Raw genomic sequence first — 23,862 nt, 5'->3', positions numbered from 1 at the left:
CATTTTCATTCATTTTACATCATAATTTTTCTGTTTTCAATTTGTTTCAAACCTCTGAACCATATTTTCAGAATTAAATTGAAGGAAAATCCCAGACCAGGTATTTTTAGGCCTCACAGTATTGTATACTGAAAAAAAGCATTTTCACTCAGAAATGGCTAGTAAATTTCACACATAATTACAAATAAACACAAGTACAGGGTTTCTGCGGCTCTTAAAAAGCCTTAATTCATCCCTTCACGAATTAAACCCTTAAAAAGGTCTTAAATCTGAACAGAAAATATTAAATTCATAAAGTCGTGGTATACAAAAATGTTGCATACAATACAAAAATGAATGTCTTATTTTCCAGCAAAATTATCTAAACCTCCTTAAATCAAGATACAATTAGATGCAAAGTGAAGATATGAAGTCTTGCTTTCTGACAAATTGATCAAAATGAAGTGAGTTTGTAATTAAAACTCGAAAAAATATCTGTCAATGGAGAATGAAAACTTGTCTCCCTTTGAATTAAGTTGTATTTTCTGAGCCCTCTGATAGATATTTACTTGTTTTAATCATGAACTCACTTCATTTTGATCAATTTCTCACAAAAACAAGACATATAATATGTAATTTTGCATCTCAAGTAAATGTATCTTGCATCTTTAGACATTTGAACTGGAAAACAAGACAAAAACACTGAGGAAGAACAGCACTTTTTTGCATTTCTATCACTGTCTCAGTAGAAACGAGCTGACAAGAAGCATAACGTCAGAAACCCAGAGAAGAAGAAGTGTGTGCTGAGAGTCTGTCTTGCATTCAGTGAGAAAAGAACAAGTGATGGCTGTGAGTGGAGTGACTGAGGATTGTGGGATGATTGCGGTTTGAGTCTCTCATAACGCTGACGGAGCTCTTGTGAGCGTGATTGAGCTGCGAGACTAGAATATGAGCCGTTCTGCAGCGCTGCATGTGTTCAGATTGATGAAGAAAAGTCTGCAGCGGTGCAGAAATAAATCAGGTTACACTTTCTAAACACTTAAAGGAGTAGTTCACCCAAAAACGCTGAAAATGTGTTCATCTGAGATTAGGAGGAGTGTGTTTCTTCATCAGGTTTGTAGAAATGTGTCTCTGCATCAGTGTCTCAGCAATGGATGCTCTGCAGTGAATGGGTGCCGTCAGAATGAGAGTCCAAACAGCTGATAAAAACATCACAATAATCCACACCACTCCAGTCCATCAGTTAACATCTGGAGAAGACCAAAGCTGAAACTAATCCAGCATTAAGACACTGTTTGAGACACTGATGCAGAGACACATTTCTACAAACCTGATGAAGAAACAAACTCATCCATGTCTTGGATGACCTGAGGGTGGGTGCATTTTCAGCACGCTGTAGGGATGTTGGCGTGTTTATGTGTATTTTAGAGTCCAGGAGCTGCTTTGGGAGCAGAGAACCAGGCCAGAGTCACGTGGCAGCAGCGGAGAGACCTGGAACATCAGCAGAGGAGAAGACACACACGTCTGAGAGATGAGGTTCAGATTCAGATCCAGCCACACAGAGATCAAGAATCACATTTTCCTTCATCTTCTGAGATAAAAGCGTTTGATGTGCTGCTGAGAAAACATACTGTAACTTTCAGAACGTCCAAAGCCTGTACAACAACAGCATTTATTTATTTATTTAAACATTTATATATGAAAAAACAACTAAAAACACTACGCACTAAATGGACCTCAAAGGGAAAAAGATAACTAAAATGAAAACCATAAAAACATTTATGTTACTTAAAATAAAATATAAAAACCTTATTTTATTTCTGTTAGTTTACAATGCTTCATTTCTAATTTTCATGTAGTTTAACATCATGTTCTAAACATAAACAAAAACTGAATTAATAATAAAATTTATAAAAAACTATATGGAAACATATATAAAAAAGAAGAAAAAAACACACAACAATTTACTAAAACTTTACCTTTAACAGGAAAGCAAAAATATAAAAAATAAAATCTAAATCTTGTTAATTTTTAACAAAAACTATAATAGTATCTTAATATAACACTGTATGAAATTAACCCTTTAATGATCATATAAACATACTTATACATATAGAAGAGTGTTATATAAGTTATATAAATTGATATCTAGCTATGGAGACTGTTATCAAGTCTGTCATACAAAAATAATAACTAACAAAAATATTCTGCAAAATGACTAAATGTAAATGTAAAAATAATTTCTAAACTCATACTGCTCAGTCATTGGTCAGTCAAACCGACAGTCCCGCCCCAAACTCATGTGATTGGTCACTGTCCTGTCACTAGTGATGGGCGATGTCACGAATCCTGACCATGCTCTCCTGTTTTACCACCACCAGAGGTCACCCGTTCACCACATTGACTCTCACACTACACAGCACACTGGACTCCATTTCCCACCATGCATTGCACAGATCACAGCTGTCACCATTCACTCATCACACGCACCTGATGCTCATTTCACAATCACACACACTATTTAAACCATGGACTTCCTCAGCATCGGGGCCGAGTATTGTTAGCCCGTCTACCTTACAAAGCGTTCCTAGTTTTCATAGTCTTGCCTTGCCTTGTTTTCCTTTCCGTGTCTGACCCTGCCCGAGTTCTTGGATTATTCTCTCTGCCTTGCCCTGTCTGGATTTTGTACGCCGATCGTTGACCCACGCTTGCTCCACGGATTGCTCTGTCTTGCCTCTGCCATACCTGTTTGCTGTCTCTCGACCCTGCCTGTTTGACCATGTTTTATAATAAAGCCTTGCGAATGGATCCGCACGTCTCACGTCTCGTCAACCCCGTAACAGAATACTCGGCCACAAAAGGATCCAGCGGCTTTTCCAGAGGACATTGGCCAGGTATGGACACTGCACGACTGTTGTTAACCCTCGAGCAGGGTTTGAGACCGCTCGAGGAATACATACAGGAGTACTTAGACCTCGCCTATTTTTCTGATCTGCCGGATTATGCACTAATAGACTTTTTTTGTGAGGGCATTAATCAGCCGCTCAAACGACAGTTAATCCGTGAGGGTCCCCGTTCATCTCTCAGTCAATTTATGGACTATGCTTTACTGTGTGTGGGCTCCTCTTTTACTGTGGGTGTCGCGGAGGAACGCGACACCTCACTCACTCACAAAATGGCGGCAGCAACAGCACCCCTTCTCGTCATGCCTGTCAAGCCAGAGTCTGCTCACGTCGTCGTTGTCAAGCCAGAGTCTGCTCACGTCGTCGTTGTCAAGCCAGAGTCTGCTCACGTCGTCGCTGTCAAGCCAGAGTCTGCTCACGTCGTCGCTGTCAAGCCAGAGTCTGCTCACGTCGTCGCTGTCAAGCCAGAGTCTGCTCACGTCGTCTCTGTCAAGCCAGAGTCTGCTCACGTCGTCGCTGTCAAGCCAGAGTCTGCTCACGTCGTCGCTGTCAAGCCAGAGTCTGCTCACGTCGTCGCTGTCAAGCCAGAGTCTGCTCACGTCGTCGCTGTCAAGCCAGAGTCTGCTCACGTCGTCGCTGTCAAGCCAGAGTCTGCTCACGTCGTCGCTGTCAAGCCAGAGTCTGCTCACGTCGTCGCTGTCAAGCCAGAGTCTGCTCACCACGTCTCAGTGCTCCAGCCAGAGTCTGCACACCACGTCTCAGTGCTCCAGCCAGAGTCTGCACACCACGTCTCAGTGCTCCAGCCAGAGTCTGCACACCACGTCTCAGTGCTCCAGCCAGAGTCTGCACACCACGTCTCAGTGCTCCAGCCAGAGTCTGCACACCACGTCTCAGTGCTCCAGCCAGAGTCTGCACACCACGTCTCAGTGCTCCAGCCAGAGTCTGCACACCACGTCTCAGTGCTCCAGCCAGAGTCTGCACACCACGTCTCAGTGCTCCAGCCAGAGTCTGCACACCACGTCTCAGTGCTCCAGCCAGAGTCTGCACACCACGTCTCAGTGCTCCAGCCAGAGTCTGCACACCACGCCTCCACCGAACTGCCAGAGGCTGTTACCACAGATTCAAGGTCAGTCCTTCGAGTTCTGATATCCAGTGTGATGGACCCACCACTGATGTCAGTGCGAGTAGCTGGCATTCCCAGGGCCTCAACCCTGTCTGTTACAGAGACTGTTCCCCTGACCTCAGTACTTCCCGTTATGGCGGTTGCCATTTTGAGTGTGTGGGCTGCACACTGTGCTCCTGAGGCCTCTCCTGTCCACGAGTGTGCTGCTGAGGCCTCTACTGTCCACGAGTCTGCTCCAGTGCCTCCAGAGGTGGCGGCTTCCGCTGCAGAACCTCCCGAAGTGGTGGCACCTACTCCTGAACTTCCTGTCTGCCCTGTCACGGCCACGGAGGCCGTTCCTGACCTCATGGTCTGCCCTGTCACGGCCATGGAGGCCGTTCCTGACGTCACTGTCTACCCTGTCACGGCCACGGAGGCCGTTCCTGACCTCATGGTCTGCCCTGTCATGGCCATGGAGGCCATTCCTGAACTTACGGTCTGCCCTGTCACGGCCACGGAGGCCGTTCTTGAACTCACTGTCTGCCCCGTCACGGCCATGGAGGCCGTTCCTGAACTCACTGTCTGCCCTGTCACGGCCATGGAGACCGTTCCTGAACTCACTGTCTGCCCTGTCACGGCCAAGGAGACAGTTTCTGAACTCACTGTCTGCCCTGTCACGGTCATGAAGGCCGCCCCTGAACTCACTGTCTGTCCTGTCACGGCCAAAGAGGCCGTCTGTGAGCTCACGCCCTGTCCTGTCACGGCCAAGGAGGCCGTCTGTGAACTCACGCCCTGTCCTGTCACGGCTAAAGAGGCCGTCTGTGAGCTCTCGCCCTGTCCTGTCACGGCTAAAGAGGCCGTCTGTGAGCTCACGCCTTGTCCTGTCACGGCTAAAGAGGCTGTCTGTGAGCTCACGCCCTGTCCTGTCACGGCTAAAAACGCAGTCTATGAATCCTCGTCCTGCCCTGCCACGCCCCCTGAGATCATGAATGCTCTCCCTGTATTGTCTGTCTCTGCTCTCCCTGTGTTGTCTGTCTCTGTTTCCCCCAGATCTCAGACTCTGCCATGGTTTCCTGCCCAGTCTGCTTCCTGGCGAGGGTCTTCTGCTCAGGTCTGGTGGTCCTCTGCCCCGCCATGGGGGTCTTCTGCTCGGGTCTGGTGGTCGTCTGCTCCGCCGTGGTGGTCTTCTACTCTGGTCTGGTGGGCTCCTGGTCCGTCTACTCCGCCCTGGTGGGCTCTTGCTCGGGTCAGGTGGTCGTCTGCCCCGCCATGGTGGTCTTCTGCTCGGGTCTGGTGGTCGTCTGCTCCGCCGTGGGGGTCTTCTGCTCGGGTCTGGTGGTCGTCTGCTCCGCCGTGGTGGTCTTCTACTCCGGTCTGGTGGTCATCTACTCCGCCCTGGTGGGCTGGTGGGCTCTTGCTCTGTCCTGGTCTCCGGTTCCGCCTGGGTGTCCTGCTCTGCCGGTTCTGCCTCAGTCCCCGGTCTTCCCACTTCCTCACGGACCTGGCCCTCCATCCCTCCCCCTGTTCCGCCTCCGCTCCACCGCCCTCCTGGACTATATAGGAGCGTCTGGAAGCCGCTCCTTGGGGGGGGGCTATGTCACGAATCCTGACCATGCTCTCCTGTTTTACCACCACCAGAGGTCACCCGTTCACCACATTGACTCTCACACTACACAGCACACTGGACTCCATTTCCCACCATGCATTGCACAGATCACAGCTGTCACCATTCACTCATCACACGCACCTGATGCTCATTTCACAATCACACACACTATTTAAACCATGGACTTCCTCAGCATCGGGGCCGAGTATTGTTAGCCCGTCTACCTTACAAAGCGTTCCTAGTTTTCATAGTCTTGCCTTGCCTTGTTTTCCTTTCCGTGTCTGACCCTGCCCGAGTTCTTGGATTATTCTCTCTGCCTTGCCCTGTCTGGATTTTGTACGCCGATCGTTGACCCACGCTTGCTCCACGGATTGCTCTGTCTTGCCTCTGCCATACCTGTTTGCTGTCTCTCGACCCTGCCTGTTTGACCATGTTTTATAATAAAGCCTTGCGAATGGATCCGCACGTCTCACGTCTCGTCAACCCCGTAACAGGCGATACCTCTTATTTTATTTTCGATCCGATACTGATATTTTCAAGCCCAGTATCGTCGATATCAATATAACTAAATACCGATACCTCTAAACCGATACCGATACCTCTAAACTAAACTGATATTTTAAATTATTAAAAGAATATAATCAGTGATTACACTCACTTAATATTAGATTTTAAAGCCATGTTTGTTTGTTGTTGTTTTTTGTTTTTTTTTTACATTTCATAGGCCTTTTTTTGTTTTTTTTACACTGTCAGAAATCAAATATACTAAAATAGCATTTTAACCCTTTACTGGGGCAGTAATCTCAAATATGCACCTGTACTCCTAAAAGGGAGCATATTAGTACCATACAAGTATGCACGCTTTTAAGGGTAGATCAGTTACAAAGCTGCACCTTTGAGGGTACCTCGTGAAAAATAAACATGTTGTTACATAAGTACTAAAATGTATTATTATTATTATGATTATTACCATGGTAAATTTGTGGTTACTGCAGTTTTACTGCAAATACTGTGGTAAACTGTGATTATGGTTAATGTTTGTAAAAGGCTGCCAGGCTGCTGTATAACTGTTAGTAGATTTATTAACAGCAATTACAGAACCTAACGCAATCATTTGAACTCTTAACAAGCAGCACATTTACTTGCATAAACCAGCCTATTTAAAATAAATAATACATAAATAAACCAAGTTTGGGGTTAGTAACATTTGTAATATTTTTTAAATAAGCCTCTTGCTCACCAAGGCTGCACTTATTTGAACAAAAATACAGTAAAAACAGCAATATTGTGAATTATAACCATTAAAATAGCTATTTTCTATTTTAATAGCTATATTTTAAAATGTAATTTAAAATGCATCTGTGATCTGCAGCTGTATTTTCAGCATCATTACTCCAGTCTTCAGTGTCACATGATCTTCAGAAATCATAATAATATACTGATTTACTGCTCAACAAACATTTCTGATTATTATTGGTGCTTCATATTTGTGTGGAAACCGTGATGCATTTTTCAGAATTAATTTTATATATTGCAACAATAATATGCAATGCAATTTAATAATGTGTCAATGGTTTCTTAAGATCTACTTATGCTTCTGATGCTTTTGGGAAACAGCTCTATTTGAACAAACACTGAGCCACGCGTCAGCACCGGACGCTGTCTGTGATTGGTTGGTTCTGTCAGTGTTTCTCTGTCAGTGCAGCTCTGAATGTTACACTTACAAATACTTTAATATCACAACATTACATCGACTATTACAACCCAAAACTGCACTTTTACAGTGTTTGTCCTACATTCGATCACATGACCCGCTAATGATTTAATTAATTAAATAATTTATTTCCAGAAGTTTCAGATCTGTAAACTGAGAGGTTATTTATGGTCTATTTTCAGGATCTGAAGACTTCCACATCCTCAACACACGATCAGACAGAGACATTAATCACGGACTCCAGACAGAGAGAGAGCAGGTTCATCTGATCATCTAATGTCTTTATACTGACATCATGTGGTTAGTGGAGTAAATCACAACCTTACTTCATGTTCTCAGTCCTGCCAGCTCCAGAACACAGCACAGCATCCAGAATGAGCTCTACAGCTAATGCAGCACTTATCTATTTCTTTGATTTGTTGTGTGTGTGTGTGTGTGTGTGTGTGTGTGTGTGTGTGTGTGTGTGTGTGTGTGTGTGTGTGTGTGTGTGTGTGTGAAAGTACATTTCCCAAGTAAATGTATATTGATTAAAATATTTGAAAACAAGACAGAAATACTGAGTAAGAAAAAAAAAGCTCTTGCAGTGTAAAAGAAATGCATGCATTAGGCGTCCAATTAAACATACTAGGATATTATCAAATATTATATATATATATATATATATATATGTATGTGTGTATATATATGTATGTGTGTATATATATATATATATATATATATATATATATATATATATATATATATATATATATATATATTTATTTTTATTTTTTTTACTGGTCTGTGGTTTTAGTGTTTTTCAGCTGTTTACACACAGAATCTTTCCTCGTCACACAGTTTCTGAAAGCTGTCACTCAGAAATTTTGAGACAAAGAGGCAAAGTTTTGAAAATGTGTGCAAGCAGCTGAAAAAACCTAACTATACACAGGTGGTTTCTCACCTAGCGCTCCGTCAGCTGGAGTAATGGAGTCACAGCACTGCTGTCGTTCAGCAAAGCCGTGAACATCTTCAGATTTCTGTGTGAAACTATGAGAAGGTAAATAAATCCGTGAAACTGCTCATATTTCTGGTAAACATCATCTATTACGGTATGTAGTTATCAACCTTTCTGTATTTCATTGATGTGAGCTTCTTCCACCTGTTCTTGACAGACTGCGTGTTTGGTTATTACATATCTTTCCTGTTTTCAGCTCTTAATAAGAGTCTATTACTCTCAAGTTAAGTCATGTTTATTTCTTTAGCACTTTATACAGTACAGATTTTCAAAGCAGCTTCACAGAAATAAACAGGAAAATAGAATTCAACAATTATGAAACACATTCAGTTTCAGCTCTATAGACGGCAATAGAGTTGTTATTCAGATCAATTCAGTTCAGCTTTATTTCTCATCTGAGCTCTCAGCTACTGTGTGTTAAATACAATCCATTCTGCACATTTTTCTGTATCACACAGAAATACATTAGATCATTAGCAGATGTTTTTTTCTAATTTAAGGAATGTTTGGATATTTGTACAGAAACATGAGACACATTGGAGTAAGAAAATATTTTTGTGCAATGCCTCAGTATTTTTGTCTTATGTTCAGTAAAACATCTGAACATTACAGTCTTTCTTGATTGCTCACACACTATAACTGATTCATTTGGCACAATTTTCCAAACTGTTCACACAGTTCTCGAAACAAAGACACATTTCACCTGTTTTCACACGTTTCACACATTTGCTCAGTGTTTTCTGCAAAACTCTAGTTTAACCAAAATAAACTCAAATAGCACACATTTATCCCTGTATGAACATTAAAACTGATGACACAGCACTCAGAATCTCAGGATGATATGAGCAAGAATGATTATGGGTTTTGTCAAACAGGAGGAGAAAGGAGGAGAAAATCAAAATGAAGGGGACGAGGTCAAAGGATTTGTTGCTGATGAAATATAAAGCATTATACACTGTAGAAAAAAAAGAAAGTTGAACCAACTTAAAATTAAGGCAACCAGCTTCAGCAGATTTTTGAGTTTTCTCAACTTATTTTTCAGGAAATTTCTCAACTTTTTGTTGTATAAACTTAAAACAACAAGTTGAGAAAACTCAAAAATCTTAAGTCAATTTTAAGTTAAATAAAACTTTTTTTTGCAGTGTAGTTGAGCATGTTCTTGTGCATGGAATGATTATAAGGAAAGCAGGGTATAAATGAACATCAGAACTTCAGGGTAAATTATGATAAGGGAGAGCCTGTATTTTGATGCTCAAACAAACAGATCAATGTGTTGAAAGAGCCACAGAAATGCAATCATTTCAGCTTTTCTACTTCTAAAGTTTACATTTAATTCAATGAAGTTCTTGCCATTTTGTTGTAACTATTTGTGAAATTTACCAGCAATTTTTTTTTGTCATTTTCACTACATTATTTTTTGATTACATGTGTAATAATAAACTGGATTTTGTTTTTTTTTGTTTTTTGTAGTTGACAGAATTAAAACTGTGATACAATAAATTATTCTATTTCAGAATTCATTTTTTTATGCATGCTCCTTTATTTATTCATGAATAATTTGTTACCTGCTGTAACGCTTGAATTTCCCTTCTGAAATCAATCACATTATCTTCACTGAAATAAACCAGCAATTCCACTTGACGCTGTAAAATGACAGACGTAATCAGTTTCTTTTGAACTCTTTGTTTAGGAGAGGAAATGACGCTTGGATATTCCTGAGAGGCAGAAGAAGAGGGAATGGATTGATAGCAGCACATGATGGAGATGCTCTCAGCTCACATGAGCTCCAGCTGAAGCTGTGAACACTGTCCTCAGATCGAGCAGCAGGTGGCGCCGCGACCATCATCCTCTTCATCATCCTCAGTGTGTGCTTCCACATCAATCAGTCAGGGTCTGGCAGCCATTTTAAGGCCTAATAGATCAGGGTTATTATGAGAAAATCACCACATATTCCCTCAATTCTGGAACTCCGTGTACAAACGTCAAGAGAACACAGCGAATGCCTGTAAGGTTTAGCTGGTAACTGTTGAGTTTTAATTGTATGTGAGCTGCTGTTTGATTCAGGATTGTTTTATTGTGTAACGCTTTGATATGACACATGAAAGATTCAACAACAGTATTACCAAACTTATGAACATCTATGAGGCGATGAAACATCTTTGTATCACATTTGTCCCAGTAAGAGCTGATCTGGATTTTCTGCATGAAATAAAAACCTCTGGAGATATTAAAACTGGAGAAACATTGAATCTAAATATGACATTAAAACAAATAAACAGCATAAACACGATTCATTTGGCTTATGCTCAGTGAACAGATTCAAGTGGGACAGAAACTCACATATGCTGCCTTAAGGGGTATAATTAAGCTTAATCATTTTAATAAAACATATTTTAAGTTAATTCATCTTGAGGTCTCCTTTTAAGTTTGCAGAGACATATACTAAGTTTATGTTTCATTTATGTGAAAATACATCATACTTAATTTCCACATACTGTGTGTGTGTGTGTGTGTGTGTGTGTGTGTGTGTGAGAGTGTGTGTGTGTGTGTGAGTGTGTGTGTGTGTGTGTGTGTGTGTGTGTGTGTGTGTGTGTGTGTGTGTGTGTGAGTGTGTGTGTGTGTGTGTGTGTGTGTACATAAAATGTTATTATTAGGCCTACTATACAATATTTTATATTGCTAACAACTGGGAAAAACCTAGTGGTTTGAAGGATAGTGCCAAAGATTTAAAATAACAATTGATTAGTATTTTAGGGCTGAACTGTGATCCTTAAACAGTCTTTTAATGTCATCTAATGATTCTGGTTCTAAATAGGCCTGACCAGATTTTTAGTAGCCTGTATGAACTGTTATTATAGGCTACTGAATGACATTTTAGTGGTGTTTTCTGGAAATCATGGCACAAATGTATGATAGTCTTTTTTTGGTGAATTGGGACACTTTTGCCCTGTCGAATCTACTTTGCGTTATTTTGAGGTGTATTTGCGGTTAACGCGTGGTCCCTGCTCCGCGCGTCTCGTCTTTCTCTGGTGATGTCACCGCGGACGGATCCGTCGTAACGCGTCGGAGCGGATGGCGTCACTGCGCGTCCCGAGCGCGCTGGAGGATCCCAGCAGCAGCAGCGAAGAGCGACGCGACCGTGGCTCCGGCGGCCGGGATCGAGCGACGCCCTGCCGGACCCCGAGCGAGGAGACGATGGAGGCTGTAGCGGAGGAGCTGCGGGCCGGCTCCCGGATCCCGGTGACCGTCGAGCAGATCGTTAACGACACGCTGGTGGTGACGCTCACGTACCGGGAGAGGAGCTACACCGGCATCCTACTGGACTGCAGCAGAAAGTGAGTCGCCTTTCTTTGTGTTTTTTGTGCAAAAACCAGACTTTGGTCAGGTCAGGCCCAGCAGCAGGCCAGAAGAGCACAAGCAGGCCTTACTCCGAGACAATGAGAAGAACAGCAACCATCATCAACATCACAATATAAACGCGAATAAATGGGCTGTTTTGTGTCGGATTGTTTGATTCTTGTTGAGTGTAGGTTTCATGATGTTTCTGCTTTAGCCATGTAGCATCTGGAGCTCTTTGATGTCATTGTATCATCTCCAGCTGAAACATTGATTGATGTTTTCACGCAATCCGTTTAATTGAGTTAAATCATCATTATTCTTCATGAAGGGTCAGATGCCATTGATACCTGACACCTACCTGGACATGCATTCAGTTTAAAGGTCAAATATTGCTCCGCTGTAGGCTACCTGTTTATTCATTTCATCCATATAAATGCATTTTAGGATTTTTATTGAAATATTTTTCTTATTTTTATATTTTATATTTTATTTATTATCTTATTTATAATGACCTGTCATTGTTTACACCAGGGCTGCACGATTATGACAAAAATCGATGATCACAATTTACATCGAATAATATTTGTGCCATTGTTTGAAGCAACTGCATGCCATATTTTTATATGAAAATAAAGAAGCTGAAAAACTTGTATTGCTTTTCTGTAGTATTAGGCCCCAAATGTCAACGATGCATTGGATTGGTTTCGTTAAGTTAACCAGTAAAACACATGCAGAATAACAGAAGTGGACTTTGAACGATTATGTAATTGTGGCATCTGTAATTGCGATTAGAAATTTGATTAATTGTGCAGCCCTTCAATCCCTTCTCCATAAAAATGAATCTCTTATTTTCAGGTTTTAATGTAAATAATGTGCAATGTCACTCAACCGCTTCACAATGTTATATTCCATTATAAACAGCATATGAACATGGATATTTGCTCGAATATGAGCAACTGTGAGGTTTTTATAGACACTGCATCGGGATATATCATAGACACAGCTGAGAAATAATGAAATATGACCTGCATTCTAGAGCTCCATGTACTGTTTATCATCCAGTGTTTATATTAGTAAGCTTATGCAGTATTCCATATATTTGGTTTAATTGTTAAATATTTTGACAGCTTATGATATAAACCGTCTACATATGCTCGGTTTAATTTTCAGATGTTATTATTTGGTGGTTAAACTATGGAAACCTGAAGCATCAATACCTTTTTGCTGAGGAATGAGCATAAATGTGTCACTTTCCTCCCCATTATTATGCAATGTGTGTTAAATGGCTTCTTGAAATGTGGTCAGATGCTGCGTTGTTCCTGTTATGTCATGATTTATCACGTCCTGCTCGTGTTCAGGAGTCGTGAGTCATCACCGGTCGCTGGACATATTGTTCAGAATTTCATACTAACTGCACATTTTCTGTTAATAGATGACCTAGTGATTACACGGCATACAATACAGTGTCCCACAATGCAGTGCACTCAACCTTTCATTTCCAGTGTGACGAATGTACCAGAAGTATTTTTCATTTTTGCATAGTATTTAATGTAACTACGAAAATGTACATTTTTGCACCAAACATAACTTAAAAAGGAAAATAAGCTGCATGCACTGTAAAAAAATAATAAAAAATGCTTTCACAAAGTTGTAAGTAAAGATTATTGGAGTATGTTTTACTAGAAAATACTAATAATGTTTTTCTCCTTAATGTAATTTTCTTCAACATAAACGTTTCTACACATTCATTTTTGAGTGTACGAAAATAAGCTGTAAATACGTATATGAAAGATTTATCAAATATTTATTGATATAAAAAAATCAAAAAGGTAATTGTGACATTTTTTTTTTTTATCCTTGCAAAATTGTGAAATTTTACTCTTATTTTTAAAAAATAACTTTATAAAATGCTAAATAAGCTGCTTGCACTGTAAAAAACAAATATGTAAGTAAAGGTTATTGGAGTATATTTTCTAGAAAATAATATTGGAGTCTTTCGACTTTAAAAATGTTGATGTTTAATTGGATGTGCTGCTTGATGATTCACAAACGATGCAATTTAAAAGGTGATTGTGTTATTATCTCAATTCTGATCTTTACCCTTTCAGTTCTGAGAAGAAACATCTGAATTATTAAACATAAATAACTTGCAATTGCAAGAAAAAAGTCAGAAATGTACTCCTTTTTGTTTTTCAGAATTAACTTACAAATGAAAAATATTCACTGTAAAAAAATATTTTTAAATGTTGTAAATAAAGACTTTTGCAGAGTTTTACTAGAAAATACTATTTATGTTTTTCTACTTCAGAATATAAGTCAGTGTGTTCCTTTATTTCTTGGTGAGAAGTTTCTACACCAATTGTTTTTCGCTGCACTAAAATAAGTATATTAAACAATCATAGAATAATTCCTAAAAATAGTAAGCAGAATTCAGTCAGTTAGTGTTTAAATAGCATCCAGTCGTTCATCATCGTCTGTCGAGAACATTTGAGCTGTTATAAATATGCTGATTATGCAATGAAATGTTTTCTTACTCCCACGCGGCTGTGGTTTTTGGCTTCGAGGACAGGTGCTTCAGGGGTGGGCTTTTTATTTTGCATCAAACATCTCAGATGATTGGTGTTTATTGCCTGAGGGCTTCTGCCTCTTTTACCCGCAGGACTTCCTTCTAAGGTTTAATTGATAATCTCGGCACAATCAGATTTCAGCGCTGGATGTGAAAACAAGCAAATCTCTTGGCCCTCTCCTGTGTCCCCGGTGGTTTATGGGATTGTTTTTGTTCAGTGAGGTGGAGGGGGATCCGGATCGTCCTGTTGGTCTCTTTGTCTGTCGTTTCTAACCGCGTTTGGCTCAGGTTGACTCTTTCACAGACTCCTGCTCCCCTCGAGGTGCCAGTCAGAAAAAAGTCAGAATTGCATGCAAAATATAAAATCAGAAGTGTGGGACATAAACTCACAATTCTAAGAAGAAAAGTCAGAATTAAGACAAAGTCACAATTACCTTTTTAATTATTTTTTTTTCTATGGTGGAAACAGATTTGTGAAACGTAAACTCATAATTCTGAGACATTAAATCTGAGTTATTTTGAGAATTCTCTGATTTAGCAATTCTGACTTTTTTCCTCCGAATGCTTAAATTGCTAGTTTATATCTTTTTATTCTGAGTTTGGGTTAAAGGCAGAAATGAGTTTTGAAGCATCAAAAATAAAAGTTTAATACAGCTTTAAATTGTAGTTTTTTTCTCTCTCTCTCTTCTCTGTACATTACAATGTGTCCTGTTTTATTTTATTTTTTTCTGAGGAAAAACTAATGACTGTCATTTTTACCATGATTTACAGAAAACACCCTCTAAAATGTCATTCAGCATAACAACAGTTCGTCAGGCGTATTTAGATCAAGAATCATTAGATGACATTAAAGACTATTTAAGGATCACAGTTCAGCCCTAAAATACTAATTAATTGTCTTTTAAATCTTTACAAATCTTTGCCACTGTTCTTCAAACTACTAGGATTTACCCATTTATTTATAATTATTAATAAAATATAATACAATTTAGTATGAACACTTATTATTTTATGTAATTTAATAAGTACACGTCAGAATACTATGTATGCCATTTCAATTTTTACATTAATGTCACACTGAATGACAATAGAACATTTTCAACATTGTGTTGACTTTCATAGAAACATTGAAGTAGACACTTAACTTGCATTTAATAAGCTTATATCAACTTACTTTTGTAAATTTAATTTCATGCAGACACCAAAATGGGACGTCTCATCTTTGACCCGTTTATGTGTCTCAATTTTTAGAGTTTATATCTCAGAACTGGTAGAAATGGGCTTCCATATTATTATTATTATTATTATCCTATTGAGTATCACCAGTGAGAATAATTAAAAGTCATTGTGTAGTAATTACAGCAGTGAGGTGTTGGGGAGATAATGTGCCAAACTATTATGAAAACAATGTCACAATGCACATAATAATAATGGTTATCCTAAAATAGTCTTCATTTGCTTTGTTGTATTTTTCCAATGTGACCTTGATGTGTTTTTGTGAGATTCATCCAACTACGTTTAAGTTCTTAGAGTTTCTAAGAATAAGAGTTTTGAGAGATGAAGCAATATCTGTGGTGTTTTTTAAAGGCTATAAAAACAGATAGGTGTGGTTATGTGTTGCATGATATAACTGGTTCACTAACCTGTTTTTCTGGTCAAGAGTCAGCTTGCCATTAGAAATGATTAATCGTGTGTTTCCGTTCTTGAGCGTTCAGAGGTTTTGCAGCACTGTGATTAAAAATAAAAACATTTACAGGTGAAGGAAGGTTTTTTTTTTTTTTCTGTGCCATATTAGATTATTGTAAACTAAATCCAAAGCCATACAAATTGAATTATTTTAAAATATAAAAAATGTGCATATATTATTTCAGTTTCTCATTTTCGTTTAGTTTAAGTCGAAGTACTAAAATAACTAAAACAATTTTTTACATAATGACAAAAACAAAACAAAATGACTAAAACTTTGTAAAGATTGTGGCTTAGCATCCCGACACTATCTTAACTATCTGTTCAGCCAAACAATGGCGGACGGGGGGAGTGTCAGAAAACCCCTTATTTTTTTTAGGCTAATTGGTGCCACTAGTGGCTTTTAAACAGAAAAGTCTTGACTCAGAATAACAGAACGTCAGGAAGCTTTTGTGTCAAAGTACAGAAGCGCAGTATTATGAGTAATTAACCTCCCTTACTCTGTCCATTATGAAATTAAATATGAAATATACTTTATTGTCCCCAAACAGGAAATTTGTAATAGACTCAATAGCCAAGCACTTTGACAAAACCTGATACATTTAAAAATGAAAATAATATTCATACACACCATACACATCAACCACTCACACAGGTATAAAAATGCATAAGCATCACTGATCAGTATTCAGCAATCTAATTGATACTGATAAAAGGGTTTTTAAACCTGTTCTGATAAAAGAGATACAGTACGTAATTGTCCTGTCAACTCCATAAAGCCCAAAACACACTGCACGATTTTAGCAATCCTATAAGCTCATTGCATGTCACACTGCGATATGGTTCTAATAAATTTGGCTACGACTTGTACGATGATGACACCTATTGACCCGTACGATACTACAGAAGAATAAAACGTCATCAGCATGCGCTAGTGGTAAACAAAATGAGCATGATAAATCACATTTAAGCAGTTGTATTTTTTTATGTGTACTGAAAAAAAGTGGAAGCGGCGAAAGAGAAAAGGATAAGAGCTTGAGGTAAGCAGTTTTATGTTTTAGCGCCATGTCGCGTTTTTATTGAACGTGGATCGTAACCGCAAACACAGTGTGCGATGATCATGCTGTATCGTGGGCTATCTTTGGTCACAAGACCGTGACAACAGCCATCTTTGAACCTCTCTCACTGTACGACATAAGAGCACCGATTAGGAGCCACGATCACAGAAATCCCCACGATTGTTTTACGATGGCAATCTTTCGTCTGGGACAGCCAAAAATCGTGCAGTGTGTTTAGGGCTTTAAACCACAGTCTTCATAAGTAAAACAATTTCTGGTGAAGTCTTTCACAAACCCAATTAACACGAGTGTCCCACGTAAGAGATTTATCTGTTTGCATTCCTAAATACTTGTATTATTGCACCTGTGTGAACAGATACAGGCATATGATCACCAATAACCTTACAATCAAAGATGATTTCCTCCGTTTTCTTAGCATTTACTTTTAAGAACTTGGCATCACACCACTGAGTTGAGTGAAATTATTGGCTCTTATGTTCCCTCTTGACTCTTTTCTGTAGGACTGGGCTGTTTTGCCTTCCAGACGTTGTTGGAAAATCCGAAGAGAGCCTCATATTGAGACCGGACTGTGAAGTCTCGAGTGAAGAGGCTTCCTCTGAACTCGTTAGTCAGCCAACACAGCAACCAAAAGATGAGAACACGGAGCCTGAGATGGCACCTCCACCCGCTCCCGTTCCCATTCCAGTGCAACCGGGTCAGCCGATATATCCACCGTACTTCGAAGGCGCCCCGTTTCCACAGCCCATGTGGGTCCGACATACATACAACCAGTGGGTACCGCAACCTCCTCCTCGTCTGATCAAGAGGAAGAAAAGAAGTCGTCGAGAATCTGGAAGGATGACCATGAGCACAATCCGACTGAGACCTCGGCAGGTGCTGTGCGAGAAATGCAAAAACACACTAAACAGCGACGAGGAGGGCAAAGATGGACCAACGGTGCCCAAGACGTCCAGGAAGGAGAATGCGCTTCAAGCCGACGAGGACCCTAAAGCGACTCCAGCCAAGAGGAAAGACGACGGAGAAAACAACAACAAAGAGTCAAAGAGACGAGAGGAATTGACGGTCTATGACAGCAAACGCTTCCGGAAGGACAAGAAAGATGATGAGAAGTTTCCCAAAAGGGACGTCATTCCCCATAGTCCCGTGATTAAAATCTCTTATAGCACTCCACAAGGTAAAGGCGAAGTGATGAAGATCCCCTCGAGAGTTCACGGTTCTGTCAAACCCTTCTGCCCAAAGCAGCTTCTGCAGAACGGCCACGGAGAGCAAAATGCTTCCAAGGAATCCCAAAAAGTCATGCAATCTCCTGTAGACGCCATCCGAACGGGTCTTACTATTTCCATTCCCAAACTCAAACTCCCAAAGTTGAGTAATCCAGACTCCCCTTCGCCCAAGATACGCTTGAGATCCCGGGCCGACGGAGCGGAGCAGGTGTCCGTGTACGAGGCAGAATTGGTGGACGGCGTTCGGAGGAAAAGTCCTAGAGTTCCCAACTCTCAGTCTGAAGATGGTGCGGAGAAGAATTCGCTAGAGCTTTGGTCAGGTGAGGAAGTCGAACACCACGGCGACTTGACTTTACTCATCAACTTCCGGAAGAGGAAAGCAGACTCCTCAAGCCTTTCCGTGTGCAGCAGCGACAGTCTAGACGAGTCCAAGTCGTTTAGCTCCGACGGAACGTCGCCGGAAATCTGCGATCTCGCTCCAGGTGACGATATCTCAGTCTCGTCTTCCTCTCAAGGGGAAAGTAAGACTGTTCCGCCTCTAACCGTACGACTGCACACTCGCAGCATGACTAAATGCATGACTGAAGAAGGTCATGCCGTAACAGTGGGTGATGTTGTTTGGGGGAAAATCCACGGATTCCCTTGGTGGCCTGCGCAGGTACTCAGCATTAGCGGTATTCGTAGAGAAGACGGCAAGGTTGATGCTCCTTGGCCCGAAGCTAAAGTCTCATGGTTCGGTTCTCCCACCACCTCCCAACTCTCGGTTGCCAAACTCTCGCCGTTCCGCGAATTCTTCAGGTCACGCTTCAACCGCAAAAAGAAAGGGATGTACCGCCGTGCCATCATGGAGGCTGCCAAGGCGGTGGGACACATGGGTGCCGAAATCACATCTCTACTGGCTCACTGCGAAACTTAGGTGAGTCTCTTGTCTTTCTTTGGGTGAAATGACAAGCAAAGCATACTTTAGTTTTGACTTACAGCAGAACGCTTTTAAAGTATTGAGCGCACTCAACCCATGCGCTCTAGAAAGTTTAATATTTGCCCAGTATCTGCACTATTTCTCTCTAGAAGTTATGAGCGATAAAATTATCTTTGCGCTTACTTAAACTAGAGTTGCATGGATCTCTGAACCCCTTCACACAAGCGCTCGCCACAGTGGGCATCTGTTGTTTTTGCGTATTGTTTTTGTTGTTGTTCTGCATATTGTTCTGCATATTGTTTTTTTTTTTTAGATGTAAAACAATGGTCTTGGGCAAGTGTCGCCACCTAGTGGACCAAAAATAGCAATTGTGATTTAAAAAAAAAAAATCAATAGATTACATGATTATATGTAAACATGACTATATAATAGTTTCTGTTGTTATTAATAAGTAAAGTATTAGTGGTATTGTTTTAATGTTATTATAGTAAACAAATTAACTATTTGGGTCAAATTATATAATTATATCTTTATTTTACAGTCTCTTTATCTGTCTAAAATAAATAAAAATTTGGTTTTGATGTTTTGAAATGAATAAATAAAAATTAAACCACCTAACTTTAATTTTGACTTAAACTTGCTCTGAAACTCTAAAACATGTTGCACATATTTATTTAATGAAATGTTGCTATTGCATTGAGCCATAATGTGATTTCAGTTTTATTTTGATTAATCATGCAGGCTTAATATCTGTTTGTGTATTCGTCTCCAAAAATATTCAAGGCGCATGTGCATTCTAAACGTACAGAATGCTCACGGTTAGAAAAAATCAGGCAATGCACGTACTATGTTAATATGCATAAGGTGCACCTTACATATACCCTTGCGTACGTGTAAAAAAGAAAGTGTACTTCAAGCTTTACTGTGCTTTGCATTCTTTTTAATGAATAATTAAGCCAATTTTTCATTTATTCACCTGCATGCTTTACCAAATCCAAACAACTTTTTCTTCTGTGGAACATAAAAGTAAATGTTTTGCAAGTGTGCTGATGCTGCTCTTTTCACTGCATAAGTCTTATTGAGTACTTTTAGGTTGTTCTAGTAGTGCTTTGATCAGGGCTTTCCCAGAGTGCTTTAGATGTATGGCAATGAGCAGCGTGAACATCCTGCTAAACATCTCTTTTTGTGTTCCACAGAAGAATATCATACAGCTTTGGAATGAATGTGGGTACATAACATCACTTGTGTTTTTAGGTGCACATTTTCTTTAAATTTCTTGATCACTAAAAGTTATTGAAAACATTAGGCTTGATTTCTGTTTTGCATAGAAATGTCTTTAAATTCCCAGTTGGTTCCCATGGGCTTAGTTTCTGTGGAGATTGCTAGGTTACCTCATGTTTATTGAGGATCAGATGCAGTCTTGGTTCAATATTGTCTGAAGTTCACAAACTGCTCCCACTGCCAGTGTTTGGACTCCTGAATTTCCCTTCAGCCATATTTAGTCACATCTACCACTGCTTAGCATGACTACATGTCTGCAGATCCAAACTTCAGTGGATTGTTATCCATCATTTGTGCATTCTTATGCATGCATTTTTGTAACATTTGTGCATTTTTATGCATGCACTATTATGCATCATTTGAGCATTTTTATATGCATGCATTTTTATGCATAGTGCATATTTATCCATGCATCTTTTATGTATGCATTTTTTTATGCATTTTTGTATTTTCTTTAAATAAAATCCTTGACTCACAACAAACTCCCAATGATTTGTTTTTAGCATGTTGACGTCATTCTCAAATAAGCATATCAATGCACAGTGCATGCTAATACTGGGTTTAAATAATGCAATTAATTGCATTTTTATCAATACTGAATTCTGTTCATGTATCTGTTTGTTTTCTCTCCGCAGAGGATGAGGACGGCAGTGGACTGGCTTTCATTCAGGGTTTTGCAGGCGCTCCCAGGATGTGGTGATCTCCCCAGACGGAGAGCGCCTTCATTTGCCACGGATATCATGAGGGAAGGTGCTTTATTTCCCCCCACACGTGGCTGTTGGACGAAAACGCGATGCACGGACTGTTCGAGGGGCCACGAGGAGAACGTGGGAGCCTCGGAGCGAACAATTCCCCCATTTGTCTCTCCATCTTTCATTTGTTTGTTTTTTAGGACGTACATTATATTAGAACAAGTAGCTCGACATTAAATCCGAATGTATTTATTCACAACAAAAAAAACACTCGACCAGTGACTGGCCTCTTGTAAGATCACACTGCTGCTGTTTCTTATGACTCTTACATCCGTTTAGGATCGGAACGGAATGACGAATATCCGTATTATAATACAAAATGACAAGTCTTACTGTGTCTGTTTCTTCAGATTATGAAAATGTGAAATTCCTTTTTGCATCATGTAGGTCTTACACCATGCAGTATGTCAGTTTGTCCATCGCTTCACTTTCTCTGTCCTCTCCAAGAAATATATCTCTTGTATGTCTCTCCATCCTCTTTTTCACTCTTGATTATGTGATGTTTTGCTTTAATTATTTAATGTGTCACGTTAAGAGAAGCACTTTATCCGTACCTTGGTGGCCTGCTGTGAACACTAACTCCAGTTTGCAGACTCTCGGAGGAGCCAACCCATCGCTTTTGAAGTGATTTTTAGTTTTTATGATGCAGATTTCGATTAAAGGATGCTTTCAGGAAGTTGTGTACACTGTATTCTCACGTTTAGCCCAGTTTACTTTGCTTTCCTCCTTTATGAAATGTTCCACTGGAGATATGGAGAGAACTGTACGCTCCTATGCACCGTCTCTTTTATTAAAGCATAAAAGCAGCTTGTTCATGATCATGTGTGTGCTGAATGAGTGCAGCTGTATGTGGGCTTGAATATCTGCTGTGACACGGGACCTCCAGACGGCCGGACTGACCTGCGGGTGTCGAGCGCTTTATATCTGACACGGCTCGACACGGTGGAGTTTTTTTTAAATGTGCTGTAAATAGAATAAAATATAAAAGCAATGCTCTTTTGCACGTGTGGTTTAGTTTCCAAACGCTGAGGTAAATGAGGCATTCGCTGACCTCTCGTTTATTACACTCATCTGCTATCAAACCTGATGCTTTTCATAGCTGTTGCCTAAACAAAGTTTGTGCCTTTGTGTTAAATGTGAAAGCGTGTTGACAGCCGCAGCAGCTCATGACGCAAGATCTCTGTGGAGCCTCAAATGAGTGGTTTGCATTCACAAACGGTGGTTACCATCATGTATTTACTGTTTTACTTGGAAGAAGGCTAAAATAGACCGCGTCCTATTCCATTTCAGAGCATTGTGCGGCCCTTTACACATTCGATTGCCTGCATTTAACCTTTCATTTTATTGATAGATTTGAAAAAGCTAATTGGCAGATGAGTTTGTTTCTGTTTATGAGAGACATTGCAGTGATTGTGTTGTGAAAGACTGATTGATTTCAATACTGCAGAGCTCTTGATGAGCTTACTGAAGCCTTCTGCTGTTGTGTAATCAGACCTACTTGCAGTAGATAAGCTTATGTGTAAAGTCTAAAGTCTTGAACTAAAGGAATGCAAACTGGTCATATCCAGAGATTTAGAACTCAAATTAAATGTCATGTATTGTTAAACAATTAGCATTACAAGGTTTGTGGTCGGTAAGATTTGTAATGTTTTTATATCTTCTGCTCACCAAAGTTGCATTTATATAATCAAAATACAGCTAATTTTATTGCAAAATAAAATAAACATATTATTATAATGTAAAACAGCTGTTTTCTATGTGAATATGTGTTAAACTGTAATGTATTTCTGTGATCTGCAGCTGTATTTTCAGCATCATTACTCCAGTCTTCAGTGTCACATGATCTTCAGAAATCATAATAATATACTGATTTACTGATCAACAAACATTATTATTAGTATCAATGTTGAACACAGTTGTGCTGCACTATATTTTTATGGAAACCGTGATACATTTTATTTTTCAGGATTCACAGATTAATAGAAAGTTCAAAAGAACAAAACAAAAGATCATTTATATGAAATAGAAATCTTTTGTAGCATTACAAATGTCTTTACTGTCACTTTTCACCAATTTAATGCTTCCTTGATGAATAAAAGTATTCATTTCTTTTACACAAAAATCTTACTGACCTCAAACATTTTTTTTTTGTGTTAGTCATGAGAGCGAGCACTCTTAGGTGTTTTTGGTTGATGGTTTGTATCTCTAGGTGTCAGTAGGAAACTGCATTCACAACCAAGTTCACTTTCACATTGTGCCATATATTTGAGTGAAACTGGCTCTCCAACAAGAAACGTTTTGGACAGGATTTGATTTTATCATGATGAATTGAATAGTTGAAGATGGTTAATGATGGTGGTGGTGATGGCGCAGTGGATAAGACACATGCCTTTGGTGTGAGAGACCTGGGTTCGAATCCACTGTGAGACACCAATGTGTCCCTGAGCAAGACACTTAACCCCTAGTTGCTCCAGAGGCGTGCGACCTCTGACATATATAGCAATTGTAAGTCGCTTTGGATAAAAGCGTCAGCTAAATGAATAAATGTAAATGTAATGAGAGATATATGGCACGGCTGAAAAGGAAAGTAATTTCAGAGCAAGTTATTACTTTGTGAAGGATCTTTTTGCAGCCATTTTTCATACATTGTCTATCTTGTATAGCACCACCTGCGCTCCGAAGTCCTGATCTGAATCAACTGATTCGCTATCTGCGCTCC

The 23,862-nt window shown here is 39.9% G+C and overlaps 1 protein-coding gene across 1 annotated transcript; it reads left to right on the top strand.

Moving 5' to 3' along the window:
- The first annotated feature begins 11,354 nt into the window (after positions 1-11,354).
- LOC306882040 (PWWP domain-containing protein 2B-like) lies at positions 11,355-22,135 on the top strand. The gene is made up of 3 exons (XM_079436472.1): positions 11,355-11,633; positions 17,469-19,107; positions 21,027-22,135. The coding sequence occupies exons 1-2, from the start codon at positions 11,371-11,373 to the stop codon at positions 19,105-19,107; spliced, it is 1,902 nt and encodes a 633-aa protein (XP_079292598.1). The 5' UTR covers positions 11,355-11,370; the 3' UTR covers positions 21,027-22,135.
- The last annotated feature ends 1,727 nt before the right edge of the window (positions 22,136-23,862 follow it).

This window comes from Barbus barbus (genome assembly GCF_936440315.1).
Source record: "Barbus barbus genome assembly, chromosome: 16".
In the NCBI taxonomy this organism is placed as follows: Eukaryota; Metazoa; Chordata; class Actinopteri; order Cypriniformes; family Cyprinidae; genus Barbus; species Barbus barbus.
This window is presented reverse-complemented; position numbering and strand designations above follow the sequence as displayed.